Source organism: Apostichopus japonicus, chromosome 12 (assembly GCF_037975245.1).
Source record: "Apostichopus japonicus isolate 1M-3 chromosome 12, ASM3797524v1, whole genome shotgun sequence".
Lineage (NCBI taxonomy): Eukaryota > Metazoa > Echinodermata > Holothuroidea > Aspidochirotida > Stichopodidae > Apostichopus > Apostichopus japonicus.
This window is the reverse complement of record NC_092572.1, coordinates 22,672,345-22,686,995: the sequence shown is the minus strand read 5'-3', so window position 1 is coordinate 22,686,995 and position 14,651 is coordinate 22,672,345. Positions and strand designations below refer to the sequence as shown.

At 37.4% G+C, this 14,651-nt stretch overlaps 1 protein-coding gene across 5 annotated transcripts in view; it reads right to left on the bottom strand.

The window, feature by feature from the left end:
* Positions 1-13,834, bottom strand: part of LOC139977078 (ubiquitin carboxyl-terminal hydrolase 25-like) — a 35,770-nt gene extending 21,936 nt beyond the window's left edge. Inside the window, exons 1-4 of one of the 5 annotated variants that reach the window (XM_071986101.1) lie at positions 13,631-13,834; positions 5,685-5,910; positions 2,148-2,280; positions 1,110-1,266 (exon numbers count right to left, since the gene is read on the bottom strand). In XM_071986101.1, the coding sequence (XP_071842202.1) occupies positions 1,110-1,266; positions 2,148-2,280; positions 5,685-5,910; positions 13,631-13,678 (564 nt within the window). In that variant the 5' untranslated portion in view covers positions 13,679-13,834. Of the gene's footprint in view, positions 1-1,109; positions 1,270-1,455; positions 1,475-1,746; positions 1,783-2,147; positions 2,281-5,684; positions 5,911-7,509; positions 8,221-13,630 lie in introns of those variants that run through there. The other 4 variants (XM_071986100.1, XM_071986099.1, XM_071986102.1 and 1 more) reach the window with 4 other exon arrangements.
* Positions 13,835-14,651: the final 817 nt, after the last annotated feature.

Genomic DNA, 14,651 nt, shown 5'->3' with positions numbered 1-14,651 from the left:
TTCTCACAATTGGAAGAAAATTTCCAAGAGGGAAGGAAGCCCCCCCAGACTGAAATAGACTTTTGGTTTCTTCTAGCAAACTCAAGGTCAACAGTCTAGCCTGCAAGTAGCAGGCTTAGTATTTTCTTCCATGTTTCATATACAAATTAAATCCACTTCTGATCTCCACAAAAAACAAAAGAGCACCTATCTAGTCTAGCTTCAATAGAGCACCTATCTAGTCTAGACTCAATGGAGCACTTATTAAGTCTAGATTCAATAGAGCATCTATCTAGTCTAGATTCAGTAGAGCACCTATCTAGTCTAGATTCAATAGAGCACCTATTAAGTCTAGATTCAATAGAGCAATTATTAAGTCTAGTTTCAATGGAGCACCTATTAAGTCTAGATGCAATAGAGCACCTATTAAGTCTAGATTCAATGCAGCAATTATTAAGTCTAGATTCAATAGAGCACCTATCTAGTCTAGATTCAATGGAGCACTTATTCAGTCTAGATTCAATGGAGCACTTATTACGTCTAGATTCAATACAGCACTTATTAAGTCTAGATTCAATAGAGTAATTATTTAGTCTAGATTCAATGGAGCACTTATTAAGTTTGGATTCAATGTAGCACCTTTGAAGTCTAGATTCAATAGAGCACCTATTAAGTCTAGATTCAATAGAGCAATTATTAAGTCTAGTTTCAAAGGAGCACCTATTAAGTCTAGATTCAATAAAGACCATATTAAGTCTAGATTCAATAGAGCACTTATTAAGTCTAGATTCAATAGAGCACCTATTAAGTCTAGATTCAATGCAGCAATTATTAAGTCTAGATTCAATGGAGCACCTATTAAGTCTAGATTCAATAAAGACCATATTAAGTCTAGATTCAATTGAGAGTCTAGATTCAATAGAGCACCTATTAAGTCTAGATTCAATGCAGCAATTATTAAGTCTAGATTCAATAGAGCAATTATAAAGTTATTCCATTCTACTCTAATTTTCTTCTTCACTTTGCTTCAAACTGAAATTTCTTTTTTTTTCTTTAATTGGTATATCAAATTGAACAAAGCAAACACCAAATCGATAACTGAAGCTGAAAATTCTGTCCATTTATCTTACCTGAATTACAGCACTGAACCAGCAAGTATTGCCAACATTCTTGAGTCCTACGGGCCAACTATTCTCCCTCTGGCGTTCATAAGGGTTAATTGGGTCCACAAACCAGCCACCGGACCGCAAACCTGTCGATGGGTCTTTTATACTCTGCTCCAGTGCCCTGTATCAAAAGTTTTTACACTATGTGTTCCATTGCAACATTAATTTTCCAAATTCACCTTATTTAATATGTCTGACAGTAAAAACAGAGTAATAAGGCCCATGGCATTGCCTGTAAATAGACAAACTTACAGCTTTTGGTTGTGCAATAAGACACTCTACTTTGCACTCACTTCTGACAATCCATTACCTGATATCTTGTTCCTCAGCAATCACCCGAGCATGCATATCTTCTCCTCTCCCCCCCCCCCTATCTATCCCCATTCCCTATGATATTCTCAATCCATTACCTGATATCTTGTTCCTCAGTGGTCACCCCAGCATGCATATCTTCTCCTCTCCCCCCCCCCCCCTATCTATCCCCATTCCCTATGATATTCTCAATCCATTACCTGATATCTTGTTCCTCAGCAGTCACCCCAATATGCATATATTCCCCCCCTATCTATCCCCATTCCCTATGATATTCTCAATCCATTACCTGCTGATATCTTGTTCCTCAGCAGTCACCCCAGCATGCATATATCTCCTGCCCCACCCCTATCTACCCCCATTCCCTATGATATTCTAAATCCATTACCTGCTGATATCTTGTTTCTCAGTGGTCACCCCAGCATGCATATCTTCTCCTCTCCCCCCCCCCCTATCTATCCCCATTCCCTATGATATTCTCAATCCATTACCTGATATCTTGTTCCTCAGCAGTCACCCCAGCATGCATATCTTCTCCCCCCCCCCATCCCCTATCTGTCCCCATTCCCTATGATATTCTCAATCCATTACCTGCTGATATCTTGTTCCTCGGTGGTCACCCCAGCATGCATATCTCCTCCCCCCACCCCTATCTACCCCCATATCCCTATGATATTCTCAATCCATTACCTGCTGATATCTTGTTCCTCAGCAGTCACCCCAGCATGAATACCACCACCGTGGGACTGCGTTTCCTGAAGACTCATTGCTATAGCTCTCTGGATATCTTCATCTCTGTCATGTGTTAAGTCAATAACATCACCTGAAAATTCATCACAAATATTGAAACAACTTAAATGATGTATTTGTAAATAAATATACACTAATTTATATATCAATTGTTAATTTTATCTTGATACCTTCTTGCATTTATATGATGAGTTGCATTGATAGAGTTTAACACAGTAGACCCTTAAAAGAATAGTCCAGGTAAAAATTTCTTTTTGATATACAATTACAAGAGGAACATAACCTAAGCAATCTAGTGAAATTTGCATTCAATTCCTACTGTATGTACCGTTTGTGAGATATTGACAGTTGAAGTTATCTGATATTCTACCGAAAGTGAACTTGAAGCAAACAGGTGTGATGTCATCTAGTTGCACACTGACAAATAATATTTTGTTTTTTCTTTATTTTTCAGTCTATTGATTTTGACATTAGATTAGATAGGGTTTTCAGTTCAGTTGTCTAAAGGGGGGATGTGAAGTTATGAAATACCAATTCCTATGGTTCATTCATATTATGGATGCATCCAATTGTGGAGTATAAAATTAGGCGTAAATTTTTAAGGAAAGCAAAACATTATTTATCATTGTGCAACAATGAGTGACTAATGACGTCACACCTGTTGCTCCAAGTTCACTTTTGGTACAAAAGGTGGCAACTTCAAAGTTGTAAATACCTCAAAAACGGTGCATAGGAATTGAATGCAAATTTCACTACAATGCTTAGATTATTTTCCTCTTTAACATATATATCAAAAAAGAAATTTTGACCTGGACTACAGTATTCTTTTAAAATGTTTAACATTGGTACCTGGATCAACGAATATGGAAGAAAGTGATTTGGAGAGAGTTTAATTGCCAGGATTAGATTTGTACACCTACCTGTGCTGTACACTGTCTAGAATATATCTACAGTATATAAGTTTCTTTTTACTCGTCTATATTACACAAAAGAAATATAGTGGAGTATTTTATTGACCCCCAACTTGGCACTTTAACAAAAGTGCCGGTCAATGACACAGAAAGATTCTAATTAATATTAGCCAAATATTACTCAGGTTGTAAAAACTATCAACTGAATAGCTTGTATTGTATTTAATTTTTAATGAAAACACTGTAATCACATGGTTGTAACAAATGATATGAGAGTTGTTTTTTTTACAGTTTTCTCTTTTGGTTTTCAGCTGAGTTGAGTTGACTTTGGTCAAGTACTCATGTTTTTATCTAGACTTTTACTTTTGTACAACTCTATTTTATGTGCTTATCCTTTGTTTTGATTGTTATTGGTTGTATTGTCTTCTCATGTTTATAGCCTCTTCGTGTTTATAGTCGTCTCGTGTTTATAGTCTTCTCGTGTTTTTAGATTTCTGTGTTCGTATTCTAGATACTGTACTGTTTAATTTTCGTTTTTGTGTTTTCTGGACTATTTATTCCTTTGATTTCTCTGTCTTTTTATTTTTTTATTTTTTTTTAGATTTTGTAAAGCGCCAAGAGGCCTTTTGGTATTTGGCGCTATATTAAGAACTTATTTATTATTATTAAGTACTGTACAGTCATAATCAACTTCTTTTCTCTCCCAGTTTGGCTTCATTTCCTCCTGATTCTTAAAAACAAGTTTAAATACAAGATTAATCAAGCACTGACTCACAAGTTAGTGCAAAGTGCCAAGTGCTACACCATTTGAATGGTATATCTAAGGCAACATGCCAAGTGCTACACCATTTGGTTGGTATAACAATGGCAACATGCCAAGTGCGTCACCATTTGGTTGGTATAACAATGGCAACATGCCAAGTGCTACACCATTTGGTTGGTATAACAATGGCAACATGCCAAGTGCTACACCATTTGGTTGGTACAGTATAACAAAGGCAACATGTCAAGTGCTATACCATTTGGTTGGTATAACAAAGGCAACATGTCACGTGCTACACCATTTGGTTGGTATACCAATGGCAACATGCCAAGTGCTACACCATTTGGTTGGTATAACAATGGCAACATGCCAAGTGCTACACCATTTGGTTGGTATAACAATGGCAACATGCCAAGTGCTACTGTACACCATTTGGTTGGTATAACAAAGGCAACATGTCAAGTGCTACACCATTTGGTTGGTATAACAAAGGCAACATGTCAAGTGCTACACCATTTGGTTGGTATAACAAAGGCAACATGTCAAGTGCTACACCATTTGGTTGGTATAACAATGGCAACATGCCAAGTACTACACCATTTGGTTGGTGTATAACAAAGGGAAAATATCAAGTGCTACACCATTTGGTTGGTATAACAATGGCAGCATATCAAGTGCGTCACCATTTGGTTGGTATAACAATGGCAGCATATCAAGTGCGTCACCATTTGGTTGGTATAACAATGGCAACATGCCAAGTGCTACACCATTTGGTTGGTATAACAATGGCAACATGCCAAGTGCTACACCATTTGAATGGTATATCAAAGGCAACATGCCAAGTGCTACACCATTTGAATGGTACAGTATATCAAAGGCAGCATGCCAAGTGCTACACTATTTGAATGGTATATCAAAGGCAACATGCCAAGTGCTACACCATTTGAATGGTATATCAAAGGCAACATGCCAAGTGCTACACCATTTGAATGGTATATCAAAGGCAACATGCCAAGTGCTACACCATTTGAATGGATATCAAAGGCAACATGCCAAGTGCTACACCATTTGAATGGATATCAAAGGCAACATGCCAAGTGCTACACCATTTGAATGGTATATCAAAGGCAACATGCCAAGTGCTACACCATTTGAATGGTATATCAAAGGCAACATGCCAAGTGCTACACCATTTGAATGGTATATCAAAGGCAACATGCCAAGTGCTACACCATTTCGTTCGTTGGTATTGCTGGGGCAGTGGATGGTACCAACATCAGCTGTATCGAGTTTCTATTTACTGTAAAGCTCTCATTGATTTTGAGCAAGTTTTGCAAGTTATTTGGAAAAATCATACCATGATATTCCCAAGCTTGCCTATTTAAAGTTTTTTAAATCATAAGTATACTTTGTGTACTGTACTGTACATGCCTAAATGCTAACAGAAGAAGGTTTTGGGACTATCAATTTTGAAATACCAATGGAAATTAACATATAACTGGCAAATAAGTGAGTACTGTAAGTGTGATAAAAGTTGATCAGTTTACTTATTTATGGGTACTAGCTACAATATAACCTGAATTTGATGTAACTTCTGTGCTGTAGTCCTCCAAAGCTGATTGGCTTGTCCGTACAAAATTTGGTTGGTCTTAGAGGACCTGATGATCGGAATATCAAGGGACCACTAAAAATTTACCCGGGGTATAAAAATTTGTTTCAGATAGTCAACTGTATCTGAAAAAGGCAGACCTATTTCTATAATATTCATACCAAGTGAATCTCTAAACAGAAAGCCATATTTACCCTGAGCTTTGGTTTGGCTATTTTTGTCAGTGTTTTCAGCATTAGTTGCAGCTGTAGTCTGTGTTGGATGGGCTGGTCTCATTTTTCCTCTGTCTACAACTCCATCTGTTAAAAATACAACTGCTTGTGAGATGTCACCGTTGCTGGCCTCATACGCATGCTGGAGGGCCTGCGGGTCGTGAATACCGGTTATTTCTTTTAGCTGGTTGATAATAGTTTCCTGATTCTACAAGGTGAAGAAAAACAATATTTTAAAAGGATTAAAAGGATTAAGTTTCAAATGCTGATCATAAACAATCTACTCTGCAGGGAGATGTTGCAATACAGTATGTTATCACAAAGAATGTACTGTGCAGACAGATGTTGCACTATGTTATCACATAGAAAACATAGTACTAGTGTACAGTATGCTAATCACAAACAATGTATACTGTGCAGACAGATGTTGTACTAGTGTACAGTATGCTAATCACAAACAATGCACTGTGCAGACAGATGTTGTACTAGTGTACAGTATGCCTATCACAAACAATGTACTATGCAGACAGATGTTGTACTAGTGTACAGTATGCTAATCACAAACAATGTACTGTACAGACAGATGTTGTACTAGTGTACAGTATGCTGATTACAAACAATGTACTGTGCAGACATATGTTGTACTAGTGTACAGTATGTTTATTACTGTATGTTTATTATGGAACTAAAGTTAACACTGTCCAATAAACGAGTGTATTTTATGCAAGTTAAGTAAACACTGATTGCATGCATTACTGTATCCCCTACACATTATTTACGTTGATTGTGAGGTAAGGTTAACACCAGAAGTATCCACTACACACTGTAATTCAAGCATCACACCATTCTATCAATGGAGTACTGTACTAGATAGCATTTCAAGCATTACACCATTCTATCAATGGGGTACTGTACTAGTAAGCATTTCAAGCATCACACCAAGTACAGTATCAATGAAGTACTGTACTAGTTAGCAATTCAAGCATCACACCATTATATCAATGGGTATTGTACTAGTTAGCAATTCAAGCATCACACCATTCTATCAATAAAGTACTGTGCTAGATAGCATTTCAAGCATCACACCATTCTATCAATGGAGTACCGTACTAGATAGCATTTCAAGCATCACACCATTCTATCAATGAAGTACCGTACTAGATAGCATTTCAAGCATCACACCATTCTAACAATGGAGTACTGTACTAGATAGCATTTCAAGCATCACACCATTCTATCAATGAAGTACTGTACTAGATAGCATTTCAAGCATCACACCTTTCCAAGTACTGCACTGTAGCATTTCAAGCATCACACCAATGTTCCAACAATGATGTCCTATATATATACTATAGAAACTCAAGCATCACATCATTCCAACAACGAGTATTTCAAGCATCACACCATTCCAACAATGAAGTACTGTATACTGTAGAAGTATTACAAGCATCACACCATTCCTAGAATGAAGTTCTGTATGAAAGTATTTCAAGTATATATCACACCATTCCTAGAATGAAGTTCTGTATAGTAGCATTTCAAGCATCACACCATTCTAGCCATGGAGTACTGTACTAGATAGAATTTCAAGCATCACACCAATGTTCCAACAATGACTTCCTATATTCCATCCATCCCCTTCCATCACACCACTCCAACAATGAAGTACTTTATTATAGAATTTCAAGCATCACACCATTCCAACAATGAAGTACGGTATAGTATTATTTCAAGCATCACACCATTCCTAGAATGAAGTTCTGTACTGTAGTGTACTGTTCTGCACTGTACCACTATTGGCACCTACCCTTGCAACTCTATACACCCTTCGAACAGTGAAAGCTTGATAATTCTGTCCCTTTCCTTCGTCCACTAAAAGAGACGTCATAGGTTTCATTCTTTCTCCTTACAATTAAACTAATTACCTATAGGTTAACTATCCACATCAAAATTAATTTACAATTTCCTGTATATATAAAGGCTTCCAGAAATATGAATGAAAAAATGAAAAATGTAATTTGTTAAGTTCCTGGTGATTAATCAAACGATCCAGCAATACGAAAAAATGCTCTCCAAGAAAATGAGTAAAAACAATGAAACTTTAATGAAGCAATACTGTATGAACAGTTTTCAAAGCCAAGGTTTAATGAGGTTCAAGTCCTTTTCATGGAACATTGCAAACTACTTTCAGTATTCCGTACAATGTCTTCATCAAATATTGAATGTCCTCCTCATAGGAATACTTCATCCGTGAAACAGGCTGGAATAAAAAGCAAAACTGTTCAAACAGCTACAAATTCCATCATCCAACACATTGCACTAATTAGGTAATTAATGCAGCTACTGTATGTTTAACCATGTATTGTATTACAAAGTAATTTGCTGTTAATTTAGGAGTGTACACAGTACGATCAATGTTACAAACAAGAGGCTAGTTTTAAAATAAGATGCACAGTCTGATCATGTGAGCTGGTCTTTGCTCTAACAACAACTCTGTTCTAAGGTTCACTACTACAGAAGATGAGCACTACACTGCCTCTCTGCTACCAACACAACATATACAGCATGCCATGGGATTTAAAACCAAGAGCTGCCTATATGTATACACACTGTGTATTATCACTTAACTTTAACAAAACTTACTGTGCGATATCACTGCTTAGTATGCAAAGATTGCACATGTATATCTATACATACACCCTATTACAAACTTCAGAACCCAATTTTTGTATTTCTTCATGTGCCCCCAGTGCTACAACTAGCCCACATTCCTTGATTTGTGTTTATTACAAGTCACACACTTAATTTCTGTTTTATAGATCAACACATACCACAACAGTGCTGTTTCAACTGAGGCAGCTACAAGAGTACTTAACCAGAGCCAGCCATGCAGGACCATGGTTACAATGACCCAGTGGTAAAGCATGCGTGGAATGTGCACTGTCAGCATGGTATGGTGGTATGTGTGTTACTGACTGAGCTGCTAGAGCTGGTAAATTTACTGACTGACTCTCATATGGTACATGTGTGACCTTGCCCAACTCATTACAAGAAAACAAGAAACATGGCTGATTAAGTAATGATCCAAATATAGCTCTACCTCGCATTGGAGGGTTGGGAGTTGTGATGGGGGTTGTGTTTTCTATTACATGCTAGTGTGCTAGGCACCTTAAAGGCCCGGTCACACTACAGCGATATTTTATCGGAATACGGTCCGATTTTTCCGATTTTAGGCCGAAGAGTGAGGTTTGTGGTAGTGAATGTAATGAATGCAGTGGAATATTCGAATACCTACTCCAAATCTGAGGGGTTCTGGAACGGACTACATTCCGAAGTGACGTCACATCAAAAAACGATAAAAATCGGAAGAGAAATCGGATAGCTATCCGATAAAAGGAACGGAGTCAATATCAAAAGTTAGGAGAGGGCTATTCCACATCGGAATGGTTCAACAGATACATGTAGCAAAGCAGGTCCTTTATCACTGTGGTTAAAAGACCCGAACGAAAAACTGGCTGTTTCGATTCCTCCGGGAAAATCGGATAGTATTCCGATAAAAAATCGGTATAGTGTGACCGGGCCTTTAGTCATGAAACTAACCTGGAGCCACAAAAACCTTTCAAAGACAGTAATTTTGTCCTCTGTCATTTTAACTAAGTATAGGCAGAGATAAACATGAATTTTTGTTAAACTGTCAAGTTTGTGACTGAATCAGCCAAATATTTGTCATAAATGTGACAAAGATAAAGTGAATATTTGTAAATAAATTATTCACTAACTGGCAAAGGAGTTATCCATTTCACTATGATGCGATGAATACAAAACATTTTGTCCCCCCAAACACAACCCCCCCAAATACACTCACCCCCCTCAAACACAATAACCCCCCCCCCAAACACAATCAGTCTCTCATTTAGTGAACATACTAAATGCACAGGGTTTCCTTTCTACATTGTTAGTTTATATTGTCCCTGATTCCATACTGTGCTATACACTTTATACAGTAGTTACAAGTACTTACTGTAATGTGCATGATTCCGTACTGTAGACTTTATATTGCTTGTAATGTGCATGCTTGTTTGAGTCTATGATCCCATTCTTCATTATCTCAACTGTAACTAATCTAGTCCCTATCAACATTGCCGTGCCCCTCCCCCCTCAATTGCCCCTTATCCTAGCCTTCATATCATCTTACTATATTTTCCCGTCTCTTCTAATGATGAAACCAAAGTACCAACCATTATATTTCACCAAATTACTATCAGAATTTGAATGATTTGATGAACAATACATCCTTTCCCGCAACTTCTTACATTAAGTTAAGCATGGAGAGTTGTAAACATAGCACATGATTAAGTACTACATACTATAGATGTACAGTACTGTGTATATGATACTAGTTATGTTCAAACAGTGCAGGAATGTACATACTGCAATATATTAGAAAAATGTTAGACAGGAGAGAATCACCATTCATGTTGCCGACATCACTGATTGGTAAATGTCACATGTTTCACCTACCTGTATTATTTATTTACACGTGTCTTTACTACACAGTTCTGACAAATACAGATTAAACTACTGGCCCACAGATTACAGACACTAAGTGAACACTGCACAGAGTACTGACAAGTGGAGCAGACTATACTGTACAGTAATACTGGCACACATATTACAGAAACTAAGTGAACACTGCACAGAGTACTGGCAAATGGAGCAGACTGTACATTGTACAGTAATACTGGCCCACAGATTATGCCGTCTTAGTCACACATAGTACTGTTCCCATCAAACCAATGAACACGGCACTGACCTAGGAAAGTTACATGCATGAACCCATCCTACATAACTCATAAATGTGGATGAATTTCTCACTGGTACTCAGGTACTGTACGTCTTCACTTGTTTTGGTCAACTTGAGCCTTCCTACAGTAGCTAAATTTGGTCTACAGTATGTACAGATCTGTCTTGCAATACATAAAATTCATCTGACCAAATTCATTTTTCATGAAGTCTGCATATAATCAACCAGTGTTACGGTAGGTCTCACATTTAAACTCAGACCACCTTCAATCTCTGTAACAGTACTCTTACAACCAATTGAGGAAACCTTCATATACTAGTCACCAACATATGAATTCTGACATTTACACACTCAGACAATATTCAAAGACTGTAACATTACTAGAGGTCTTACAACATATTTAGGCCACCTTTATTATACCAGTTGGTCACCAAAAATATTAGTTCTGACAGTATAACACACTCAGACAACATTCAAAGACTGTGACATTACTGTACAGTACCGCTCACGTATAACTCCGCGTAGACGTATACTCTACGTTTATCTACGCGATTATACGAGTTTATACTTTGTTATACGTTTCTGTACGCGACTTTCTACGCGGTGTCTACGCGGTGTCTACGCCGTGTCTACGCGGCTTAGGGCTTCGCTTCAGTGCACCTGAATAGGGATTATACGCGCGTAAAGACGTACAATCTCGTATAATCTGTAAACGTAGGGTATTCTCAGCCGTTTTATATAGCAGAGCTTCTATGGGTTAGAATAAACTGTGAGGCAGAAAAGAGTCGGTAAACTCAACATCAATGAATGACTCCTAAGCCCAGGGCCGTCTTAAGAGATCACCGGGCCCTGGGCCCGGCAATGGAGCGGGGCCCCTCAATCAAGTGAGTTCGAAAAAAGTTGCGTGAAAAATTGACATCCTTGACAATCGCTCAAGAATACTGTAGGTCTTACAACCAATTAAGGAGATTCATATTATAAGTTTTTCTGGTCACCAACATATTAATTCTGACATTTAAACATTCAGACCACCTTCACATACTGTAACATTACTGTACAGTAGGTCTTCCAACCAATTGAGGCCACCTTCATAATATACTGCTCAACAACATATTAATTCTGACAGTTAAACACTCACACCACCTTCAAAGACTGTAACATTACTGTACAGTAGGTCTTACAACTGATTAAGTTCCACTGCAAGATGTAGGTGTGAAACATCATGGGGAATAGCACAGACAAAAGTATTTAAACAAGACATGCCACACACTCAGTGACAGGCCAAAATCCTAAAATGTTCATGGGAACTTGCGAGGTAACTTGTAAATATACAGTAGTTGCGTGCGCCGGTTTGTGGCTGCACCCTATAGGAAGTCCCCCCAGGACATGTGGTTGTGGTGCACTGTGGTGCCCCAGGAGAGATTGATTGAATTGTGCATACTTTGGTGTGTAGGTGTGACAAGTTACCAATGACCAGGGTTAAGTTGTAAAGTCGTGTGAAAGAGCCTTGGCCTTGAACAAGACTGCAAACCTAAATAATAAAATAATATTAATACTGGTATATACTTAGGCAATACATGCAAACAAACAAAATGGTTGCCAGGAATAATTGTAGGCAGATAGGGTCCATTAAGTATATATATAAGTAAATTCCCACATGTAGAGAAGACATGTTGAAAAAATCATTCGTACAGTAGCTAGGAGGAGAATGAAGTACAAAGTTGTCATCACGAATGGTAAATATTTACCCCTACTGTATAAAATCATATAAAATCTGCCTCAACACCAATAAAAAACACAAAAGAGATTTGAACAGGGCAATATATCCAAGAGAATCAGAAGGTCTAATAGAATTAAACCAAAGAAGCTATTTTCCTTTTGTATACAGATTCTACATCATGATCAGTATACATGTATGTATTATTTATGTGTGAGTTAGAATTCTTACAAACTTGTACAAAAGTCACAAAGAAATTTCCATAACCATTAAAGTCACGTTATTAATAATTATTACATGGGGGTGCATAGGATCTTCATCGCCTTCCTCCCCCCTCCCCCCCCCCCAATACCAAAAGAAAGTAACTATAGTTATGAGTAAAGTTGATCAACATTTATATGTTTAATTATGATTTTAGTAAAAGAAACTACTTTTGATTTATTAGTGGCGAGTTGATAAATATGGCACAATTGGCATTCTATGATTATTTGTTCTATTATTGCACACTTGGCAAATCCTAGTTATTGTACATCTGATTTAAGAAATAAAGTCTACTGCATTAGTTTCGTCTATTTGTTGTTTAATACTGTACCCAAATAAAAGAACCTGATATGTGACAGAATCAGCTCAAACGGCAAAGTATTTATGTCCAATGTAAATTAATCTTTCTAGGCTAGCCTAGATCTTTACTTAATTGGACTGTATTAGTACAGTATTTTATTTCATTTGTGTATCAAGAGAACTCCAGTTGCAATCAAAGTAGACTGTGCAATACTACTCAGTTACAGTATTGATACAGTGCTATCATTTGCAAAGATGCTATGGAAATTGCCTTGAAATTGTAAACTTATGTTGAGCAAGTGGTGAAAACAATGAAAAATGAAAAAAACTTTATTCACCATTATAAAAAATTTCCCACTTTAAAGTTTTTAAGTAAGTCATAATTGGACCCACCATGATACACCGTAGGTCCAGGACTCCAGGCTATGTTTACACTTTCTTACGCGCACATGAAATATTGTTTCGTGGAACTGGGCCTTTGATATACAGTAGCTGTTATTGTTTTGGTTCGGTTGGTTATGATCATAAGTGTGAACAATGGGGCTACCTAAACTATACGATTTAAAATCGCTGATAACTTTTGTGCAATTAAATGTTATTTTGTGCTGAGATACATGTTCAAATATTCATTACTTCATGTTGCGTTCTAAGAATCCTCAGCCAAAGTAAGACAGAAGTCACTAAACTTAGGCTAGCTTTGACATACAGTACCGAAACGTACATACAGCATTACAGTCAAGTAGATAACTAGTCTAAAGTAAAACCCGAGCATCTAATATTTTCTGAAGAAAATTAAGCAAAATTTGTAATGAACGGGTTTCAAACCATTCAAAAAATTTGACCCACCTTAACAGCACCTTGAGGAAAGGCATTGTGCTCTACTGTCATCGTCATGGAGAAATAATGAAGAAAGTTTATCGTTCTGGAATTCTGAGGTTGACAAATGGTTCCTCATAACAACATAACATTGCCTAACGTTAGGCTTGTGTGTAGTTATGTGTTATTATACAGCGCCATCGGATCGCACACGAACAGTGTACGGTACCCATGGAGTTGTTATGGAACGGAACAACTCCCTGGTGTACCACACGTCCAAGAAAACTGAATTTTTGTGATTCACCTATAGTGGGATCCAAATTATAAAAGAGGTCGGGTTTGTGGTATGGGAAGGAAAGTAGGTGGCCGGGGTGTTGCTGATATCTTAGACATTTTCCTCCGTAGAAAGTTTCAGGCACAATTCACGTTGGAAAACATAGTACGCAATCAGAATCGGAAATTCTTTGGAATACCTTGGCTTTTTCTATATGTTATAGCTTATCCTAATATTCAATAAACCCCCAAACCAGGTGTCCATTTGTTAACTGGAAAAATTAAGTTGACAATGGGTTTACATAATCTATCCCTAGATCATCCAATTAAAGTTGACATCATAACCTCTTATCTATTACTCAATTTGTCCTTTCACTGAGCAGAATGAAATCGTAAATCGAGCTCATAATCGATGGTAATAGAGCAATGATTACAGAGCTGTACAAAATTCAAGCAGTGGTAATTGGGATTGAGGCTAGAAATACGACATCATTTTCATGCATCTGTGGTAAGGGAGTAATGTTAGATGTACGATTTCAATCTAATAAGTGGCAAGGGATAGATTATGTAAACCTAGATACTGTCAAATGTATTCCAGTTAACAAATGGACACCTGTTTTGGGGGTTTATTGAATATTAGGATATAACATATAGGGCCTATAGACTCGGCTGCGGTGCCTGCAATGCTGCGACATCTTAAGAAAGCATATTTCTTATTCTCGTAGGAATTTTCAAGCACAATCATAGAAGTCCAAACGACATGGAGTACTCTTCAATT